This window comes from Tubulanus polymorphus, unplaced genomic scaffold (genome assembly GCF_964204645.1).
Source record: "Tubulanus polymorphus unplaced genomic scaffold, tnTubPoly1.2 scaffold_8, whole genome shotgun sequence".
Taxonomy (NCBI): Eukaryota; Metazoa; Nemertea; class Palaeonemertea; order Tubulaniformes; family Tubulanidae; genus Tubulanus; species Tubulanus polymorphus.
This window is the reverse complement of record NW_027437463.1, coordinates 40,995-56,468: the sequence shown is the minus strand read 5'-3', so window position 1 is coordinate 56,468 and position 15,474 is coordinate 40,995. Positions and strand designations below refer to the sequence as shown.

Below are 15,474 nucleotides of genomic sequence, written 5' to 3'. Positions count from 1 at the left end.
GTCATGAAGGTAAAAATTGATTGAAAAGGAAATCCGCTGAACAGAAGAAAAATATCATCCCTGGTAGGCGTCGGGTTGCCGTCGCAAGCGGGCTTATATCGAAACAATAGAGCAGCAACTGGCGGCCTCTCGTAGGAGAATCTCACCAACATAATACTCTGGGAAGAAAAGGAAGAAAGTGAAATAAGTGTTCAAAAATTAGGCTTTTCTGCTGCTGACTTGGTCCCAATAAGTTATGGCAATGTAAATCTTAAAAATTAATCCCTGTGACAACATTGAACTTTGCCTTCGTAATGGGTGGGGGGGGGGGGGCGGGGTATTAAAGCGAAGTTGACAAACAACCTTGAATATAGTGAGGTAACACTTTAATATCGAAATTACATGTTTTATTTATTCGCAAGATAAAAAGTAAATTTTTTACAATAACTTGAATCTTCAATAGTTTAGACGCACCCTTATACATGTATCTAGGTTATGGTCTTCCATGCAACGCCGTAATGACTGCTATTCATTAGATCACCACCTAAAGAAAGAGAAAATATATGTGTTATTGATGCTAACAACTAATTAAGCATGACCAAATATCGCAAGTTGCTAAATTACACTAAAATATTCAGTTAGTATCTCAAAATATAGTCTGGCCACCCTCAACTCAAGGGAAGGTTTAAAACGCCTGCAATGTTCCGTCAAAATTATCGAAGCAACTGTTGCTAAATTACACTAAAATATTCGGTTCGTATATTATCATCTCAAAATACAGTCTGGCCACCCTCAACTCAAGGGAAGGTTTGAAACGCCTGCAATGTTCCATCAAAATTATCGAAGCAACTGTCATATGCACACGCAAAATGTAGCGACAGATAAGAAGACAATTAGAAGGCAATTCAAACCCACTGTTTCTTAACAATATAGCTAAAAAAGGTCTTTTAATTTGTTAATTCAGTAATAATCAGTACTTTCACTATCGCTATTAAAATAGACTCAGGGACAGCCGATAAATGTGGAGAGCTCTCATTGGCATTAGTCGGTGCCGTCATCATTAATCGGTCTTGCGCAATCGCAAGGTTAGCAAGCCCACTGAGTAGTGAAGGGGGTGGCAGATTATATTTTTCTTCTAAACGACTCGAGTAGCAAACGAAATAGCTGAAAGGAGTTTGTATTCCGATTCACTGGGCAAACGAAGTTCAGTCATGAAAAAGTAAGGCCTTTTCATTCGATGTAATTCATTAATCTATCAAAAGAAACTGAACACTTACCTCCCTCACTGGTACATATATCATACCCAGCGACTAGTGGAAGTTAATACGCTACGGTTCTTCGTGTACCTTGACGCCGGCGGTACTCTTATACTTTTATTTCATGAGTCAGTGACCAAAGTATAATAAAGGACCATGGGTCCTTTATTATAAATCTTTCCTTTATTCGTTTTTACCCCGCAGTAAAAATCCCCCCAATTTTCAGTTTTCTATCAAACTTAAAAACCCTAAACGAAAACAGATACTACTTTTTACAATAATATTTAGGGTACAAAGATATTTTACTACTGTAGACGAAAAGTCGAAAATCCATTCAATTCGGCATGTGTAGAATTTTTTTTCTGTCTCCTATGTCAAACCATACATTCAAATTCACTCTACTCGAAATTGCTCAACTCGTATATCTGTTCAACGCGAACTATTTTCTTCCCGGCAGCAACCACAATTATCGAGTAATAGTGTGCGTGTGTTTACTGCTTCGTAATTATGTAATAGAAGATCCACTCTACACATAAAGACAAAACATCCCAAACAGGGACATTCAGTCATTCAGTACATACATAATCTCCAGCATGGCTCGCGATTCAAAAACCGAAAATTAACAGCCAATTGTTTATTGATTTTTCTATCATTGAAGTCATCTTTGAAGTCGTTTTGTCTATTTTCGCACCATAAAGTTCACCAAGGATTCAAGCTGCAGTTTAGAATCGTTATTTTTCTTCGCATCAAGTAATTTTTTTGGTGGTAAAAAAGAGACAAAACAAGCTTTACGAAATCATTTCTATTTAGCATCTGATTGTAGGATCAATACAGAATGGTATATATAGGTTCAATTTCTTAATAATTTTTTGCCAATTTCACCAAAACCCCAACTCGAATTCCACTTAACTCGTTGCATTTTTCTCTGGTCCCAATGAATTCGAGTTGAGCTGAGTCTACTGCATTACTTTTAAACTAGATTTCTTCATAGAAATTTTCGAAACTACGATAATATCATTTCTTATGCATGTTGCTAGCTAAAAGTCACAGAATAATGTCATTTTTATGCACATAGCTTGGTAAAAGTCACAGATTATCCAAGGTGAATATTGTAAAAAACACCACGGAATATGTGAAATTTTTGATAACTATTAAAGTTTTTCAACAGTGAAATAAAATTTGGGGGGATTTTTAACTGTTACCGAACTGAACATCATGCTGAATAACAATGAATGAGAGATTTTAGTTTCGGCACTGCAGTTCCCCATTAATACAAAATATCTCAACAAAATAGTGATTGCAACAAAAAATATTACCGTGTTGCTTCTCGGGTTTTCTGCCGTCTTCTGTCTAAATCGATCAGCCGCTCTTTGTCGACAAGAATATCTTCAGCAAGTTCTTCAATTTGTGTTAAATAGTTTAAAACAGAATCAGTATTTGTACCAGCCATCACTAGAATGAGAAAATACCAATTGGTTGTATAAAGAATGACTTTTAGGCTTAGATCGACAGTTGGAACATACATAACAGGGCCGTAGCAGCCGTTGTGTCCGATCAAGATAATATCTGAAGGTAGATTTCGGATGGCTGTACATTACATATAGGACAAGCCATCAAGGGCCCAAGGACATAGGTCCTATCTTTCATCAGCATGGACGGTATTTTCTGTCAATACAATGTAGACACACTAAGTTCCCTTGTATTGTTTAGAATTGACAAGCCTTGAATTAGAAGGGGTAATAAGATAGAGCTCAACTAGGCAGGACTTTTGTATTAACTAAATTGGTGAATTGTCTATGGTGGTATCATTTCTAGAAAGTAAATATTCACACATTATATTTAGATTAGATTTGCACACATGCATATGTAGAGGACGACGCATGTAGCGAAAAAAATCTTGTTGATCCAAACCAACCAGAAAATAATGATTTTCAAATAACTAGGGGTCTTGGGACACCATGCCCACTTGGGTGGTGGTTTCAAATGCTAAACGATCTAACACTTTCATAATTCAACGCCCCCTAGTGACCATATACAAAAACCAATGGCCCCGAAACTCACCACAATCATAGAACATGTCAGCAGCTACGATTTTGTAATTAATTGTGATAACAAAATATGCCTCGTAACCAATTAAATATGGAAATACTAAGTTATTCTACTATTCAACCCCCCTGTTAACCATATGCGAAACCCAATGACCTTGAAACTTGCCACAATAATAGAAAATGTTATGAACTACAACTTTGCAATTGATCATGGTAACAAAATATACCTAGGTACCAATCTAATAAGGAAATACTAAGTTATTCTACTATTCAACGCCCCTGGTGACCATATAGAATAACTAATGACCTTGAAACTCACCGCAATCATAGACGATGTCATGAGCTACAACTTTGCAATTGATTGTGGTAACAAAATATGCATAGGTACAAATATAATATAGCAATACAAAGTTATTGTATTATTCAATGCCCCCTGGTGGCCATATACAAAAACCAATGACCTTGAAACTCACCAAAATCATCATAGAACACGTTATGAGCTACAACTTTCCAATTGACTGTGGTAACACAATTTGCTTAAGCGGCTCATTCATGTTCAACAAGAGCACCAAGGGACACTATGACCAGCCTGTCAGCTTTTCATAATACAGCAAATGATGCATTCTTGGGGTTAGATTTGTCCAAATACACTCCCAGCTCATAGACTAGTCAATCCCAGGCTAATATTTTACACAATTCGATCGTGTTTTCATAAGTAGAACAGATTGAATTTTCTGAATTTTGCTCAATAAAACAAAATTGAATTGGATTTGATGTTTAACCTTGTTCAAAAAAGTAATATTGAATTGGATTTGATATTTTTTTGCAGAATAAAAGGATTGAATTTGCAATTTGAGCACATGGCTAATTAGCATATCAAGGTCATCCATCCGATTTGAGAAAAAGCTATTTTGCACAAGACTTGGCACAATTGTCAATATTTTCTGCAGTACAAATAAAAATATTCCTCCCAAAAACCAAATCAACTAAAGATTTCACAGAAATGGATATTGAAATACAATTTTAGATCTTAAAATAAAACCCGGAAGTAAAACGGTAGACGATACCGCGGGTTCACGTGAACACCTGCTAATCTCTGCAGCTAAGCCAATCATAGAGGAGACTTTCTGATTGGCTTTTTAAAACAGATAAAATTTCAACGAGGCCCTCTTTCAAAATTCAGCTTCATAGGGGTTGGAGAATGGATAATGCTCTAATGAATGATTTGTATGAATATATGCTCAGTTGCACAGTCAAAGAGCCTTTACTCTGGAAACCATTTATATTCGCTCCACTTGTATAGTTATAGGCTCAGCCCATGGCTGGCCTAATAAAAACGTCAATATATTGACCCAATATTACTGACAGAGATTGTCCACAGACGATTCAATATTTTCACAGGAGTAAATTTCCATAATTTGAAACCAGACTTTCGTCAGATATCTTGATGGAATGTTTCCTTATGCACGGGTTTCAAAACTACATGAATCATTGAACACATGGCACACAATAAATCATTATATCATACGCCTTGAGTATCAGTATTCGCGCTAGAAACATCATAATTTTCCGGAGTAAAATTTGTATTTCTGAGGGATACTTACATGGGGCACATTTTAGAAGTTACCTTAGTTTGGGAAATATTCCGCTAAACATTTTTTGGAGTACCCCGTACCGTACGGTGGCGCCGCCACGGGCCCAAGACTCAATTTCTTCTGAAACTCTGCGCAAAGAGCGGGGAAGACGGGTGGGAATATCCTGTGCCCCACGTAAGTATCCCTCAGAAATACAAATTTTATTGCGGAAAATTATGATATTTCCTTCAGGATACATTACGTGGGGCAAATTTTAGAAGGATTAGCCAAGCACCATGCGGTGGATATGGCTCCCAAAAAATGTGTAAAGGCAAAAGCCTAAAAGCACGTTCAACAAACGTAAAAATTCACCCAGCAAATAGCACAAGGACGAAAAAACCCGAGCTAAACCTGGGCTACAAAGGCAAAAACGCCCGGTAAAAATTAGACATCTGACTCCAGCCCAGGGATTCCGAACTAGAAACTGGAGTGCACGGACTATATTATAAACATGTACACATATACATATGCACACATACACACATATACATGCACATATATATACGTATCAGGATATATATTCATAAACAGATAAAACAAAACATGAAAATCATGTCGATAATATCTGCTGCACTGAGAGAGTGAGTCTCCCGGACGAGTTCCGATTGACAAACACTCGCCCAGGCGCTTACCGGCCGAGGACCTGACCCTGAGATGCCGATAAAGAGCAGGGAAAATCACAAATAACCTCAAATTAACAGTCAGACCTCCTGAACCGGATCAAAAAGATCCATCGGAGATAAAGACTGAAACACGAAATGAGGAACGAACCCGGAAACAGAATTCCGAGCGCCTGGGCAATAAAAACTGAGCCACACCTGCCGAAAGTCTCTAGGTTGAGGTCAAAGCGATGTGTCTTAAACTTCTAATTCTATATTTAGATTCCAAAACTTCAAATATTCAAAATCTAAAAATAGAGTTTTCATAACCTACTTGGGCCTATCGCTGGTAAAATACACAGTACACCTAAATATCTTTCAATAAAGGAAAGCGAAGGGGTTCCCATTGCCCCAGGAGCTCCTCCACAAAATCTTCAATAGTAGCTCGAAAAACCACCCATGAAGCAGCCATAGAAAACACTTAATGGCTAGACCAACCAATAGGCCTTTAAACATCCAAAATTATGAAATAAACTGTTACAAAAATATTTCATCAGCAGTAGGCTTATAGAAATATTTATCAGCAGTAAGCTTATAGAAATATTTTGGGTCATTACTGCACTCTTTGTCAGTCAAAAATGCATAACGGTGGGTTTAATGTTTTACGACAATCTGTTAATTCTTTATTTATTTATCTATTATTTATTTCCTGTAAATTGTAGTACAGTATATACAGAATTCAAAAAAGAATAATCATATAGAATACTACAATATATCAGTAGGGAAGTTATAAAGAAGCAGTGCTTATAGGATATAACACCCTAGAAAATTAAACTTGAAAAACATGACAAACAAAGAGACGGACAAACAATTAACCGGACAAACAAATTGACGGTACAACACAAACGGTGTATACACTAAATATTTGTCAGGAATATTCAAAAAGAGCTAACTTAAGAATCATTTTGAGAAATAAGAAATTTTTTTGAGAAAGGAGATATCAATAACTCGTGGTAAGTGCGTCCTTAATTTTGCGTCTAAATGAATTTAGTGAAGGGGAGCATTTAATATTGTTGTCTAAACGATTCCAAATAGTTGGGCCTTTGACTTTGACAGAGAACCGTTTAAGGTTTGTTTTAAATGGATCGAGCTAGAAATGTTTTTTTGTATCTTGTATTATGGCGAGTACTTATTAACTTTGAAGAAATTTCTGAAGATATCTGGCAATTCATTGTTAACATATTGATGAATAAATTGAGACATTTGGAGATAAATTATATCAATCAATTTCAAAATCTTTGCATCTTTAAACAAGGGTGAAGTAGAGGCAAGATAGTCGGTTTTATAAATTCTACGTACAGCTTTCTTTTGTAAGATTTCTAAACGTTTTGGGGGTGGATGGGTATGTAGAACCCCAAGCAATATTGCAATAACTAAGATGACAGTAGATAAAAAGAGTTATACAATTTAAAAAGAGTTGTTTTGGTCAAAAATTGATTTAGGCTGCCAATGAATCGTGATAATTTGGTGCATAGAGCATTAATATGGGATTTCCAGGAAAGTTTATCGTCTATGATAAGACCTAGAAATTTAGTTTCTGAGACTTGTGTCATTGGAATATTATCAATGCTTCTATCTACAGTATTGTGTTTAGACCTCAATGGAATATTTAACATAAAAAAGGATTCTACATAAATTTCTGGACATCTGAATTATTCATAGTGCTTATACCTTCTTCACAGAGTTGAATTGATGGAAATCTACAGATTATTCTGAATTCATATATGTTCTCAATCTAATCTCCCATTGTTTTCTTTTGTGTTCTTTATCCTTTTGATTCTTTTTTGACAGAGTAGTTACTGTCATTTCACGATGTTTCTTTCTAGTTTTTACAGCCATTTTGTCATATGGACCGAAATGTGTAATACGCGCTTTCTTGAGATTGGAGCTCTGACCCAAACCCTGGCGATCTTGCTTGAGAACTGTTTTAACAGGATATCTTTGGCCTTTCCCTTCCGGACCAAGGCCACTGTCTTGATTCCAGCCACTTTTCAACATCAACTGAAATCCTCTATTGCTTTCGGGTAAATGATACATAGTTTTCATTTTTGTGAACTTTTTGCTGCTAAATAAATGCACTGTTGAGTTCTCATGCTTAGTTCTTGAAGTTTCGATGAAATTCATTTTACACGTTTCACAATAAAAGGGGTCATCGGACCTCAGCTCATATTTTAGGGATGTCACAACGGAATCAACCTCTATCAAACCGCATTTTGAATTTTCAAGATACTGAACTACAGCATGTCTATTTGCTTTACGCGCTAAATCCAAGGCGGTTAAATGCTGATTGTTTCTCAAATGAGGGTTAGCTCCACTCAAAACAAGATACTCAACTACATCTAATGCACCACTGCATGCTGCACACATTAACGCTGTCCAGTTAAAAATATCAACTGTATCTACTTCTACATGACCACTTTCAAACACTTCTTTCAATTTGGACAAATTCCCATTTTGCGCGAAACGCAAAAATTCATGAAAAATCCTTTTTTTGTCATTGCTGTTAGTGTGATGTTTCGTCATTTCAGGCTCTACACTCAAAGATTTTTCTTTCAATTCACGCCGAGGGCTTTCTGCCAAAGACTGTGGCACGGACTGGATGACATCATCATAGAATGCTTTAGCTTCACTTCCTCTTTGATTACTACTAATCGCCTCTCCATCCAAATTCACCTTATCATTTGTGTCAGGTTCAATTTGGTCAAGCTTCGCACGCACAAAATCAATCAATCTCAAATTCGAATTCATTTCTCAACCATCGCTCTAAAACACATAAAATAGGATACACTATAGCAGCTTCTGTACTGTACTTTTGTACAGGGGTTAGCCAAAAGATGCGGGCACTAAGCACAATTCAATGTCTGAATCCGCATTTGGCAAAATGTTCTTTGAAAGGAATGTATACGCTGTCATAGAACATGCATCAGATCAGTAACATCTTAGCCAAAACATTAACACCTTAAAATACATGAAAATGTGATTAGAAAACATTGCGTTGAGTGCGGTACTTGTCAGCAGGCACCACCATGAGGCGACCTCAGTAATGAAAGGAGCCGTTTTAAAATCTCGAGCCGTTTTAAAATCTCGACCCGTTTTTATGTTCCCTTTGGACAGGATTATCAATCAAAACAGAAATAACGATATTCAGAAGTTAGTTCAGGGTCTAATCTTTCAAAAAGTTCATAAAAAATCGGTTCAGAATTATTGGCGAAAAGCACTGTTTGTTTTCAAAAGTCATGGTCAAAATTCATGGTTCAATAGTTCCATGTCCTCACATCTATTCATATAATTTAATTTTACCACTTGAGCTGAGAAAACCTTTTTATAAATTTTGATTTGGTGACTGTGATGATAAAGTTTTTTCATCTCGATAGGAGAAATTGAGGCTGCTAGTTCGTCTATTCAGCGAACGCTGAGTATGACCTTTGTTGGCATTCATTTTCTTATTTCAAACACACGGGAAATCCCTGGATATTTATGCTTCCGGTAAAGCAACAGGCGCTTGCGCCAAAATATACAATTATTGATGTATAGAGGCTTGTGACATGGAGCTATGAAGTCTGTGCTTATACAGTTATAAATGCACCGGTAATAAAATTGAGCATGTGAACCTGAAAGGGATCGTTCATTAATTACGTACGCATAAAATTTGAATTTTTCAACCCCCCTCCCCCTCTGTACGCAAAATCGGCCATTTTTTCGTATACATTAAGCATAACAGTACGCAATTGCACTGACCCCTCCCCCCTCCCCTAATGCGTACGTAATAAATGAATGACCCCAAAGCCTTAGAAAGCCTTTATTTGATAATAAAACTAAACAATCTCCATGGCAGAATTTTCCTGGAGCGCACGAGACAATTTTTAGTCGTCGGTTGCTGCGACCAGTTCTGCAAGCAACTGTTGAGCAATCGATGGCTTGCCATCTCCTGTGTGTTATCACTGGAGACAGAGAGGCATCATCTTTCCCGCTTAATACATCAGTATAATGTGATTCGTCGCCCTATTTGAAAGTATCACATACATGCGTGATTATTTGCTCACTCATTGGGAAGTTGATGAGTTGCTCATTGCTTGGCGTCTCCAACTGATACACACACAATTCTTTTCGACAACGAGCAATCTTCGCCTCCCGTTGCCGAAGACGAGCAATTTTTTCGTCTTGCACTAAGCAAATCGGGCGGTTGCTCGAAAACACGCCCCTGTACTGTGCAGTAAACCCATTTGCAAGAATACTTTAGTTCCAACTAATTTTTTGACTTTCTGTTTCACTTATACACTAGTCAAAGAAAGTTCCCGCCCTATGGGGGCCGGGAAACGAAAATTAGCGATCCATAGCGCCAGGACAGAGGCGATCCAGCGAAAAAATGAGTGGATCGCATACCGGTAACAGCGCACCTTTAGCGAATAGTCCTTATGTACGGACCCGATCCACAGCGTCAAATAGCGCCGACGTCCTCACCTGCAACGTCAACCCATAGTGATCTACAGCACTAGCTAGCGTCATCTTCAACAACAAACTTTTTACTTCCATAAATTCATATTTTTACCGTTTTTAAGAGCTCAATTAGACACTTTTTTCAAACATTGCTTTGATATATTTTTCTGATGATACCGTTTAGAGAAATCGAATTTCAGATTTTTTACGATTCTCAAACTGCAGATGTCAACAGTGTTCTCGCTAAGGGGTTTTAGCACGGCGGCCCGCCATGTTACGGCACTTTACCACCATACAAATAAAAGATATGCCATGCTTAAAAAAAATGATCGGGAGTTTATTTACTTATCTAGCTTTCTAAGACTGTCAGGTTCACACGCTCAATTTCATAACCAGTGCGTCAATAATTGTATAAACACATTCTCATAGTTACTTAGTAAAGCCTCTATACGTCAATAATTGTATAGTTTCACGCGAGCAGAGCGCGTATTGAACTGCCGGTGGTAGGGCCTATAAATATCCAGGGAATTCCCCGTGTGTTAAAAATAAAAGAAATCAATGCCAATAAAGGTCACACCACTGCGCTCAGCGCGCGCTGAATACATAGGCATCGATTCTCCTATTGAGACGAAAAATTTCATCATCATATCTTATCAAAGTCACCAAAATATTTTGCAAATTGAATTAATAAATGCTTCCTCTAAGCTGTTAATGATAAAATTAAATCATATTAACAGATATGAGAACATAGAACTATTTAATGCACATAAGCCTACCAACATACGGCAGAAAAGTGCCTCGAACAAACTACTGACAATTGCTGCTACATGAAAATTACCGAATTTAAACTAGTTACTTATGGCCCCCAAATGCTGCAAAAACGAATCTGAGCACCTAGAAATAAAAATTTTTTTAAGGGCTCGCACCTTCAGCGCTCGTGCAAATAGCTCCAGTCTTACTGAAGGCTTGTTGGAATGGGGAAGGCTCAAATAACAATATGCTTTATAAATTTTTGAATTATCTCCAGTAGTTTTCGAGATATTGCAAATTGAAGTTCGAAAATTTGAGCAAAAAGTGTCTTCATGTTTCAATACACAAAAACTCTTAAGAAGGTAATATCTCATGTAAACAAACTTCGATATCTCTTAAACGAAAAAGAGATGGACTAAAAATTTAAAGAGCAATACTCTCATAGCAGTTTCAGATAAAGTTGAAAGACCCAAAATTTTTATCTGATCCCAAATGCCTATGGTTTCCATGGAAACCAGCCTAAAAAGGGTAAAATAATGAAAATATCGATGTTAGAACAAAAGTTATGATGTATTAAGGGGATAGAATAACTAGTTATCAATAGTTTATGTTTGCCCTAAGTTTATCTAGGAATATCTATTATTATATAGATTATTATTATTTGGTTTCCATGGTAACGACAAGAAATTGTGAAATATCGAGAAATATTTATATGATTTCAGGTGAAATAATTTTGTTCACTATATAATTATTGAAATGAATCAAACATGATTGTCAAGGCTTGTCAGTCAGGTCTATATTGCGAATTGATTTAAATATACCAATTATTAATATTATTACTTGCTAAATGAATTTTAGTAAAGAATAGCAGAAAATCAGGGTCAAAACTCTGAAATTTGAAATATATATACATGATATCATAATAAAATCAATCAGGTTAGAAACATAAACCAAGCAATAGTAATAATACTAATAATAATAACTAAATAATAATCCATTTGTTTTGTTTTGAGCTAGATTTCAGCAATATTTAATATATAATTCAATTTTGCTGCTTTTGGAAAATCCCCTCGGGAGCCTCACTGTCCCATCACAAGCCTCTATTTTTGCCCATCACAAGCCTCAATTCATCCCATTAGATGCCTCCCTCTTTCAACAGCCCCTTTACTGACGGGAGCATAGTGGCGGTCCGCGCACGCAAAAAATGTTTAGCGATCATTTTGCCAAATCTGTCCTAATATTCAGAAATATAGTGATAAATAATTACAAATGGGAAAATAAGAAATTTTCATAATTGAAAATTACGTTTATTAGCTGTTGGTAGTCGAATCTGAGAGGAGTTACATTTTATGAAAAATTTTGGCTGGAAAGTGGAAAATTTAAAAGTTAAAAAACTTGGTGAAGCGCACAGCCAGATTTAAGTTATAATGAGTAAATAGAGGCGAGCCGGTGGCTCTTCAGTCATAGAATTCTACATTGTAAAAAAAAAACGTAGGTTTCGTTGAAGGCACCTGTGTTTGGCGTGGCCCGTGGCCAAAGAAAATTGTCCAAAATATCGAAGATCCGCTATGAGCGATGGTTCGTCATGATCAATAGAAAAGAATTTCATTTTTGCGAAAAAAACATACTTTGGGAATGTTGATTACAAATTGAAAGCCTATTTTTGTTATCGTTCATACGAGAATAAATTTTTCCGTATCGTCAGTACGCCTACATTAAATCTTCACGGCTTCAATAGTTGTATATTTTTTACACAAGAAATTTGTTTCCAGTACCCAGTGTTTGGCGTGACAAAGAAAATCACACAAAATATCATAGATCTTTGAGCGAATTAAGGGACCTGTGATCAAATAAAAAAAAGAAATTCATTAAGGAAAACTCTAATAATTCACCGCTAGACCAATGAATAATTGTTAAATATTGATCTCATCCTGAGCAGCGCGGCGCGTCGTCATTCAATAACAAGTACCGGCCGCCATTTTGTATCGCTCGCTTCAACGCAAAACTTAGACATCGACTTTCCGGCAGCGATCGCTCAGCCCCGACACGAAATATAATCATGAGGTCTTCAGTATTTGAATTTTAAGATCCTAAACCTTCCGATTCCTTATGATTCGTCGCTTATTCCGGGTCCTAAGCTGACGAATTTAGCTCTTGAAAAAGGGTATTTTTCTATTTCTATTTTGTTCGACTAAAAATGCGGATCACAATCGATAATGCACCCCCCCCCCCCCGGATATGAACATACCTACCATAGCTCTACGGCAGCGATAAAAATAACATTACCAGTAGCAGGGAAACAATCCTGATTGAGCGATCCTAGCGCCTGCGCTAATTTTCGTTTACCGGCACCCGCAGGACAGGGAATTTCATTGGCTGGTGCATCTGTTTCGACCATAGTCGACGAACTCTGATAACTGAAGACCGAAGTTTGGATTAACTGATCTGATGTGATCTCAACTTTTACACTAACTAAAATAAGCAATACACTAGCACTAGCAGTTCAGTAAGTGCAGATCCGCATCTCTCGTAAATGGTTCAATCAATTACATTAAATATCACTGTTTCAGAGTCAAAATGTCACCAGCAATTCAGTACATTGGTTTACTTTAAACAACAAACAGTTCAAAAGTGAAATTTGTAACGAAGTGGCTAGTCGTACGGACACGTACGAATAATTCTGTAGGCTATTCGTACGCACCCGTACGGATTACTACTGTATGTTCGTACGGGAAGGGATAGGGTTAGAGGGTAAGGTGAGGCTATAGGCCTATGTAGTTAAAACATTCGGCCGACTGTCAGCGAGCTCGGTGGTCTAGTGGTAGGCCTATGATGCTGCGCTAGTAATTTACACAGGGACTTGTCACGACTGATAATGGATGAGACCAATGATGGGGGTACCAGTATCCCTGCAACTGTATAATAAAATAACAATAATAATAGTTTTTTATATTATACAGGGATAGTGGACCTGGTCATTGATATTGGTTTTATTCATTCACAATCAATTGTGACAAGTCCCTGTGTGCGCGGCGTTAATCAGCCAATCAGCGACAGTTATCCTAGTTCCGTACGAATAGCCTCCAGAGTAATCGGTACGTCCGTACGAGTAGCCACAGCGAATTTGTAAGTCGCTGTAGAAATATAAAAGAAAGCTCTCTCAAAAAAAGTCAAGGGTGTTTAAATAGACATCAATTACCAGGATATGTAGTCTGAATAGTTAACCAGACGATGTACGGTTCCCACTAAGTTGTTTGGGAACATCAACAGCAAGAAATATTGTATTAAAACCTCCGTCCGCCGAACTTAACATTTGCCACCGTCAGAACCACAGGGGTGATTGATGTCTGTCTGCAGAGTTTCCAGAACCTGTCATGTCAGGTCCCGAAAAAACCCAAACTCATGACAATATTTGACGAAACGGCGAAATATCTAGGCATGTGTTAGACGAATGGAAGAACATTTTGAGTTGAATGAATATTCTGACCCGTCGTTAATATCGAAAATGATTCAACAATAACGATAAGGAAAATGTTCTGACAAATAATTCATTTGAAAGGTTGATTTATAAGAAGAAAATATTTATGTGTAAACTATGACTTATTTCTGTATTAAAGGGAAAAAATAAGTTTCAGGCATAGATGAATTAATTAATGTAGAAATAAGAGCACATTATAAGAGAATATTTTCGCTAGATGAATCGAGGTCTTGATATTTCGTTTCCGCAATAAGACACTGAAAATTATCTGCTCACTATCACAGTTCGGCAACACTCCTCACTGTCCTGAAGTCCTGAAGTCTCACTATTTATATTCATTGTCTTTATGATGTGCGTGCATGTAAAAGAGCCGAATGCAATAAAGAGACTGATTTTATTGAGACTGATTTTAAATCAACAATTTAAAGCATGAAGTTTTTTTCTATTTATATCAGTTTTAGTGCAGACCTGTCACCACAGGTCTCGAGAAGCTCTGCAAAATGGCGCGAGCTGCCGTGTGAGGTCTCGCTTCATAATTATTGTTTTATAGTAACTTAAGATTAACTATATCTATGGTTAGCAATTTATATTATACTTATTACTATATAAAGGTTATAAAAATTAAAGTTTTTTTCCATTTCATCAGTTTTCAAGCAGACCTGTCACCACAGGTCCCGAATAGCTCTGCAAAATGGCGCGAGCTGCCGTGTGAGGTCTCGCTTCATAATTATTGTTTTATAGTAACTTTAGATTAACTCTATCCATGGTTAGCAATTGATATTATACTCTTTACTATAAAGAGACCATAAAAATTGATGTTTTCCTTCATTTCATCAGTTTTAATGCAGTCCTGTCACCACAGGTCTCGAGAAGCTCTGCAAAATGGCGCGAGCTGCCGCCGTGTGAGGTCTCGCTTCATAATTATTGTTTTATAGTAACTTAAGATTAACTTTATCTATGGTTAGCAATTTATATTATACTTATTACTATATAAAGGTTATAAAAAGTAAAGTTTTTTTCCATTTCATCAGTTTTCAAGCAGACCTGTCACCACAGGTCCCGAGAAGCTCTGCAAAATGGCGCGAGCTGCCGTGTGAGGTCTCGCTTCATAATTATTGTTTTATAGTAACTTAAGATTAATTCTATCCATGGTTAGCAATTTATATTATACTCTTTACTATAAAGAGACCATAAAAATTAATGTTTTCCTTCATTTCATCAGTTTTAATGCAG

At 36.8% G+C, this 15,474-nt stretch overlaps 2 protein-coding genes across 5 annotated transcripts in view; both read right to left on the bottom strand.

The window, feature by feature from the left end:
* LOC141914628 (p53 and DNA damage-regulated protein 1-like) overlaps window positions 1-14,106 on the bottom strand; it is a 29,268-nt gene extending 15,162 nt beyond the window's left edge. Inside the window, exons 1-4 of one of the 4 annotated variants that reach the window (XM_074805879.1) lie at window positions 13,963-14,106; window positions 13,016-13,180; window positions 8,250-8,339; window positions 2,552-2,687 (exon numbers count right to left, since the gene is read on the bottom strand). In XM_074805879.1, coding sequence (XP_074661980.1) covers window positions 2,552-2,685 — 134 coding nt within the window. In that variant the 5' untranslated portion in view covers window positions 2,686-2,687; window positions 8,250-8,339; window positions 13,016-13,180; window positions 13,963-14,106. Of the gene's footprint in view, window positions 1-2,551; window positions 2,688-7,247; window positions 7,389-8,249; window positions 8,340-13,015; window positions 13,181-13,962 lie in introns of those variants that run through there. The other 3 variants (XM_074805877.1, XM_074805878.1, XM_074805881.1) reach the window with 3 other exon arrangements.
* On the bottom strand, window positions 7,284-8,324 carry LOC141914627 (G patch domain and ankyrin repeat-containing protein 1 homolog). The gene has a single exon (XM_074805876.1). It carries the CDS (start codon window positions 8,322-8,324, stop codon window positions 7,284-7,286), a length of 1,041 nt encoding a protein of 346 aa, XP_074661977.1.
* Window positions 14,107-15,474: the final 1,368 nt, after the last annotated feature.